The 7,177-nt window shown below is 39.6% G+C and overlaps 1 protein-coding gene across 1 annotated transcript in view; it reads right to left on the bottom strand.

The window, feature by feature from the left end:
• Nucleotides 1-7,177, bottom strand: part of LOC101861589 (myosin-2 heavy chain) — a gene marked incomplete in the record, with an annotated part of 41,686 nt that continues 34,509 nt past the window's right edge. The window contains 4 exon segments of the mRNA XM_013083629.2: nucleotides 1-273; nucleotides 2,912-3,103; nucleotides 4,134-4,397; nucleotides 5,582-5,687. Of these exon segments, the coding sequence (XP_012939083.2) occupies nucleotides 178-273; nucleotides 2,912-3,103; nucleotides 4,134-4,397; nucleotides 5,582-5,687 (658 nt within the window).

Below are 7,177 nucleotides of genomic sequence, written 5' to 3'. Positions count from 1 at the left end.
CTATCATCCTTATATCTCCTCCTATGTTTCTTTGTATGTAACACTCTCTGGGTACACCTTTAATCTTTGGCACTTACGTGGTATGGCTTAATTTGTTTTGCTGCAAAGCTAAATTTTAAAAAATGTCCGGCTCCAATGTAGACAGTGGCGTGTCTTGGTGTGTCTTTGGCTGTCCCCTCACAGGGTGGTGTTCAAACCCCGGGCTGGGGACACACCTCGGTTGTTGTACTGTTTGTGCAGATCACTGTACGCCTTCTCCAACTCTTGCAATTCCTGGGGAAAAGGATTTAAAAGATAAAGAAGGCTATGATAACGAAATGCATCATTTACATGATGCATGTGTTTCACCATATCGCGACCTCAGTGCTTTTTTTTGTCCTATCTCCATTTTTAATAACGGTGGAAATAGTTCATAACGAAGAGTGAGTTTAATTAAGAAGAAGTTACATTTTCAATGTAAAAAAATGAATTGAGATAGGGCAAGAAAGCTCTGAGGTGGCGATATATACAGGGAGGTGCAAAAGTTGATACAGTAAGTAGTTTAGTTTCAGTAGAGGTTTTACAGGGCTCACAACTGCATAAGGTCATGTGACCGCCAAGGGGTGGATGTCAACAGAGAAGTCTTTACAGGGAATCAGACTTACTCTGCTCACCTCTCTAGCTTCAACAGCACAAAGTCTGCTTCGACTATCAAGGCACCCCGGAAAATGCGGGTCACAAGAGAGTGACAAACATGCAAAAGAAGTAGAGGAAAATGACGATAGTAAAGATTAGGAAAGAAAGCAGCAGCATAGTTCCCTGTTGTAGTTCAGGCACAGTTATGAGACTGACATTGTTGGATCAGCCCATTTACAATTCTACTGTGCATTAGAACGAGAAATGCCCCCCCCCCCTTTGGGAATGGTCTAATGACACTTCTGTCAGTGGCACCGCCCCGGGGGGGGGGGGGGGGGGGGTATACAGTAACTATCGCTCCATCATTATTATAATACTTAATGAACCACAAGCACATTAAATTTGTAGGCCCTTTTTTGGGGGAGTATATAAATTTCCGTGTCTTTAAATATATTATATTTTTTGTCACTAATTTAATTATGCTAAAAACTTAAATGAGATAAGGATCATAGCAATGATACAATGATGTGATAGTTACTGTATACTTACTTACTTTTGGGTACAACGGAGAAGGGACCAAAGAAAAAAGGCCCCCAAAACACTTTCTCCTATACAAGACTTGCCGGGCCTAGTGTAATCTATAGTGCGGTCAAACATTCATAACTTATTGTCAAATATCTTCTCGACTATCAAACTTTCCAGCTTTTAAACAGTGACTTGTATCAATTTGTCTTGACAGATCAATATTTTAGTAAAGACCTGTTAGGCTAGGATGATATCGCTTTTAAAAGCAAGTCCGTCATTCATTTCTGTTCTCGAAATTATCTTCATTGAACGCAAGTTTTGATAACATTTAGTGCCAAAAAGTGTTCACTATAGAATTAATTTTTAGTAACTTGTTTTGCCACTAAAAAGTATCATTGGTGAGCCGTGACGTAACCCATATGCGTGCGTATACAAAATGTGTATGAGAAGCGGGAAGAGCTGTTAACAATTCCATTTTCTACGTGTAGGAGATTTGTAGCATTTTATATAAATTTATGATAAAAAGTTTTTTAATCTAGCCTCAACTGATGCGGAAAAACATGATTAACTTTAGACAAATTGAGACAAACTGCTGTGCAAAGTATGGGTGACATTGGTTCTCCCGTTAAAAAGATATTTTAGGATAAGTTGCGCCACTAAGTTTTGACCGCACTAGAGTTGTTTGGAATGCATGCACATTTGTGAGGCAGCGTGGTGGAATCAGGCTCTCGTCAATTTTTCGGCATGTACAGTTATTGGTATCATCTTAAAGCTTGTTCACTTGTCTTTATTAGAAGAAAATAATACCCATTTATCTTGAATACAAGTCGAGATATTTGCGAATGAAGGAGGTGGGGGTCACCTGTTTTTAGAGGTAAAATTAGTGAGAAAATGGCCGCCAAAGATAAGTTATTTCCTTAGCTTAAGAGTCCGTGGCAACTGAAAATTTACATTGATTGTACTTTCAGTCAACGTTTTACAGAAAAATCCAGACAGACATGAGTACTTTAATGGGCATGAAAGGTGTTGAGCCAAAAAAGAAAAAAAAATTGATAACAATTCACAAACCTGCAGAAAAATGCTAGTTTCTCCACTTTGGATATTTTGACGAGAGCCTGATTCCACGACGCTGCCTCACATTTTTCTTACCTAATTTCATTTCGATTGTTAAGGCATTCCTTTGCCATAATTTATAGCTTATGACTTTGTTCAAGGTTATGTTAACATACTTTTTTCTAAAAAATTTTAAAGTTGGATGAGACAAGGCATGCAAGTATAATCCATGCCGTGAACTTTCATGAAAACAACTAACTTGTGTTTTGCCCGCTCATATATGACCTTATCATGTAAGTTACTTTTCGAGTCCCATAAAACTTTCTAAATTTAACTAAGCATGCAAGTTGAACCTCTCAATTTTGATAAAGTCACGTTGCTGGGTGAGAGGTTGACGGGCGCTCTTGTGTGGTTTTCTCCTTCTTTCATATCCAACATTTTCATGTATTGTCCTCATCTCTCCTCCTTTTCTTGGTGTGCTTCTTTCTAGTAATACCTCTAAGCTTTGGCACTTCTTGGACCTATTCGTGTTTCACGTGCTGTTTTTCTCTTACTTAAACTTAAAAAACCCCCCAGAAAACAACCCCCCCCAAAACCCCCCAATAAACAACCCCCCCTCCCCCCCTTTAACACACCACCCCCCCTCCCCGGAAAACTTGTAATGTTGCCACACCCTGGCCTCCCTGAAAAATGCACAAACAGGCAGTACACAATGTACCTGGTTCTGACTAAAGAGCGTATGTTGTAGTTTGGCCATCTCTTCTATCTTGTTGTTCATGACTTTCTGACTCAGCTTGGCCCGCTCCTCTGCCTTTATCGCGCTCTGCTCACCTATCCGGAAGCGTTCTTCAAGTCTGCGGAGAACTTCCGGATCTCGAGTTGGTGATCTTGGCCTCCCAAATGGCGACAGCTGAAGACGAGATGCAGGAATCATGTTAATTAGAAAGTACACTGAAAGCCAAAAAGTGTTTGATTTTGATTCTAATAAATCTATAGTTTTCACAATGAACCTAATTATTGGCTAGGTAAACTGAACTGCCGCAATGGAATGTTATATCCTGACAGGTAGGGTCGAAAACAGCCTCCCAAATGATCTAAATTGTGTTGATAGGGGTGTAAAAACATATATATATATTATGTACATATAAAAAAAGACGAAGACCCCCCCCCCAACCCCCCCCCCCCCCCCCCAAAAAAAAAAACGCAACAAAAAACAAACACCAAACACAAAAAATAGGCCGTTCACTTTCACCAATGCCTGCAGTGTAGAAATAAGACGTTTATAATTTACCATTGCAGGCAGAAGATGTGATTTCGATGCTAAGAGATGTGATTTCGATGCTAAGAGATGTGATTTCGATGCTAAGAGATGTGATTTCGATGCTAAGAGATGTGATTTCGATGCTAAGAGATGTGATTTCGATGCTAAGAGATGTGATTTCGATGCTAAGAGATGTGATTTCGATGCTAAGAGATGTGATTTTGATGCTAAGAGACTGGTACAGCTGGAGTTGAAACAGGAAGAACAGCAGCAACAGCAGTGGATAATAACAAGAACTGTGACTAACATAACAGGCCACATATTTTCTTACTGTTTCCTCTTAGGGTTGAAAAATTATATTTGATCTATAGACTATACTTATTTACTCTCATTTTCATTGTCAATGATTGTCAGTACGAATAAAGATTTCCCTTAACCAAAAGAGGCACACCTACCCCCCCTCCCCTCCCATAACGAATTAATAGATAAATAAATAGATAAATAAATAAATAAATAACCAAACAAAAAATTACATAAATCAAATATTATACAAAATGGTTAAAAATGAACACATGATTAGATATGGAGTTACATAAATAAATAAATAAATAAATACACAAATAAACAAGTAAATAAATACATTAAAAAATAAAAATAACAAAAATAAAACCTGACTCACAGGCCTGATCGGTTGTGGTTTAGCCAGGTTGGGAAGTGACATATTGAGGCGTTCACTGGTCTGTAGTCTCTGTTTGCGCAGGGCTGCGTTGTCTGCTTGAAGCTGTTTGATGCGGGACTGTAGTTGCTGAGATGTCTTCTCGTTCGTCGTCTCTGCTGTTGTTGTTGCTACTGTTGTGGTTGGTAATGCAAGTGGTGATGATGTCGCTACTGGTGTGGGTGATGGGTGTGGCTGTCGGTTGCTGTCTGACACGTGACTTTGGGACTGTGGAAGGGGGGGGGTGGTGAGGGGAGAGAGTAAGTGCAATTGAATGAGTATGTTCGACATGTAAGCTTACTTGCTGTTGTACTGTGCCGTATGCTTCAAAAGTTTATTACATGTATTACTATTATTGAAGGTTTTACGTTCCCGTCCGCATAATTTAGATCACTTAGGAGGCGCGCTTCCAACTCTGCCTGTCAGAGGTAACCTGGGCTGAGAGGGATATGATACATCTCAGCAGAAAGTCCGTAATACTAGATGCAAATCCCCCCCCCCCCCCTCGGAAATCGAACAGGGGTCTCCTGCGTGCGACGGTAAAACACCTAAAACGCTACATCACAGACGCCGGTACGCTTCAAACGAAAGGCACCTAATACATTCAGCGGAGATTAAAAGCAAAAATCTAATGGTAAAGCATGGTGCCCACTACGGATGGGATCGGCCTGATCCAGCTGTAGTGGGCACCCCGTATGAAACAACCAGGGCACAGCAAAGAGTCCAAAGACTGGCGTTCTCAGATTCAGGTTAAGACGAAGGTTCAAGTGAACTCTTTTCGTACTGTGATTTATCAGCATACATAGCGATATGGCGTAAAGAAAGGCAGCGGTATAATAAAAATAACTGAGTATGTTTGTTTATTTTAGTAGAGGTTTTACGGCGCTCGCAACTGCATAAGGTCATATGAGCGCCAGAAGATTAGAGGAGTTACAAGAGAGTAACAAACATAAAAAAGAAGGAGGGGAGATAAGGACGACAGATGTTTGATAGGAAAGAAGAAGCAAACCACACCAGAGCACCCACCAACCACCCACTAACTGAGTATGGCGGGCAAAGAAGAGTTAAGCACCATTCAGGGCTCATAATGAGTTATTTGAAAGGAAAGAAAGGGAGTTTGGTTACCCAAAATCGCAGGAAGAGGAAAAAAATAAAAATTCCTATGGAGGGGTCCAAAAATACGGATGTCACTTGGACTCAAAACTCTCTCTCTCTCTCTCTCTCTCTCTCTCTCTCTCTCTCTCTCTCTCTCTCTCTCTCTCTCTCTCTCTCTCTCTCTCTCTCTCTCTCTGTAGTGTTTTGGGGTGGGAATGGGGGGGGGGGGGGGGAGGTTGGAAGAAGGGGAGAGAAAGGGGGATTTTGTTCCTTTGCTAACCTTGACATACAAATAACACTGAACTGAGACCACTCACCATTGCTAATTTCTGGACTTCCTTCTCTAAGCGATCAATCTCTCCTTTCTGCAAGTCGCTAATACGTTTTTGTTCTCGCGTGGAGTGATGCTGAAGAGCCTGATATCTGGAAGCCCAGCCGAACAGAAACATGCGTCAGTAAATGTCATTCCATAATGAATTGTCAGAAACATACATTTATACTGTCATTCCATTCTGAATTGTCAGATAGTGAGAAACATACATTCATACTGTCATTCCATTCTGAACTGTCAGAAACATATATTTAGTACTGTCATTCCATGCTGAATTGGCAGAAACATACTTTTAGTTTTTTTCAATCACTACTGAATTGTCAGAAACATACATTAAGGATCTGTCAGTCCGTCTTGAATTGTCAGAAACACGCATTTAATAATCGTCATCCCAAACTGAATTGTCAGAAACATAATATGTTAATATTTGTCATTCCACACAGAATTGTCAGAAACAGGGCCCCACATTCATACACATGGAACTGTCAGTCCAATTTTGAGAAGGGACGAGGTAGTCAGCAGGACACCATGAAAAAATAAAAACACGTCCATTCTGTCCCCGCAGTTTTATGCAAAATTTAAAAAAAAAAAAAAATCCGAAATTATGCAAACTGAGCCCAAACGGGTGAAATTATGCGATTCTGTTAATTATAACAAAGCAAAAAATTACCAAATTTTGCTAAATTATGCGGGGTGCATAAAAACCCGGAGACAGTCCATTGCCAGTCTTTTTTCCTTTTAAAATGTATCCATAGTTCTTTTATGCCCAAATCGATACGATTTAAATCATTTAAGAGGCGGGCTTCGACCTTGCTTGTCAGGACTAAATCAGGCTGAGCTGAGGTGGCCATAACGCCCCTACAAAAAGAATAAGATAGGCCTATCCGACAAAATTTCTCCTAACGTGCTCAAAATGAGGCAAACACTTATCAGTCAGTTTTGGTCTAATTGGCCAAAGCAAAGGCAAAACTATAATTACAAAAGAAGACCATAATGTTATCAATTCTACTACAGGTTCTTTACCATTTTAAACAATTCTGTAAACCTAAGTGTGGACGTGATATCAAAAAAAAAAAGAAGAAAAAAAAGAATAAAACATCTTGTTTGTCTCTATAAATTGAAACAAAATTTCGTGACCGCATTGTAAGTTTTATGTAATCTTGGTATAAACCAGGTTGCAAGTTACACATTTTGGCATTTTGTATTTACATCTTATAATATGTTATGTTAGCATTGAGCAAGTGCAATCTACCCACACTGGTGTCCTGTGATTCAGTTTAGTACAATGTAGTTCAACGCACAGAAAACAGTGCATGGTGAGGACAATTTGCCTTCACACACATGCTAGGAACAATTGGACAATGACGTTGGCCTATATCGAACGAATAAATGAGAGGTAAAAGTAACTAAAAGGATATAATAAAATAATAGATAGATTCAGAGATAGTTTGATCACAACAGGGTGTTGCGAATGATAATATATATAGGTAGACAAGACAGACAGACAGACAGACAGACAGACAAACAGACAGACAGAGAGACAATAGATAGATAGATAGATAGATAGATAGATAGATAGATA

This window comes from Aplysia californica, unplaced genomic scaffold (genome assembly GCF_000002075.1).
Source record: "Aplysia californica isolate F4 #8 unplaced genomic scaffold, AplCal3.0 scaffold00246, whole genome shotgun sequence".
NCBI classification, from domain to species: Eukaryota; Metazoa; Mollusca; class Gastropoda; order Aplysiida; family Aplysiidae; genus Aplysia; species Aplysia californica.
This window is presented reverse-complemented; position numbering and strand designations above follow the sequence as displayed.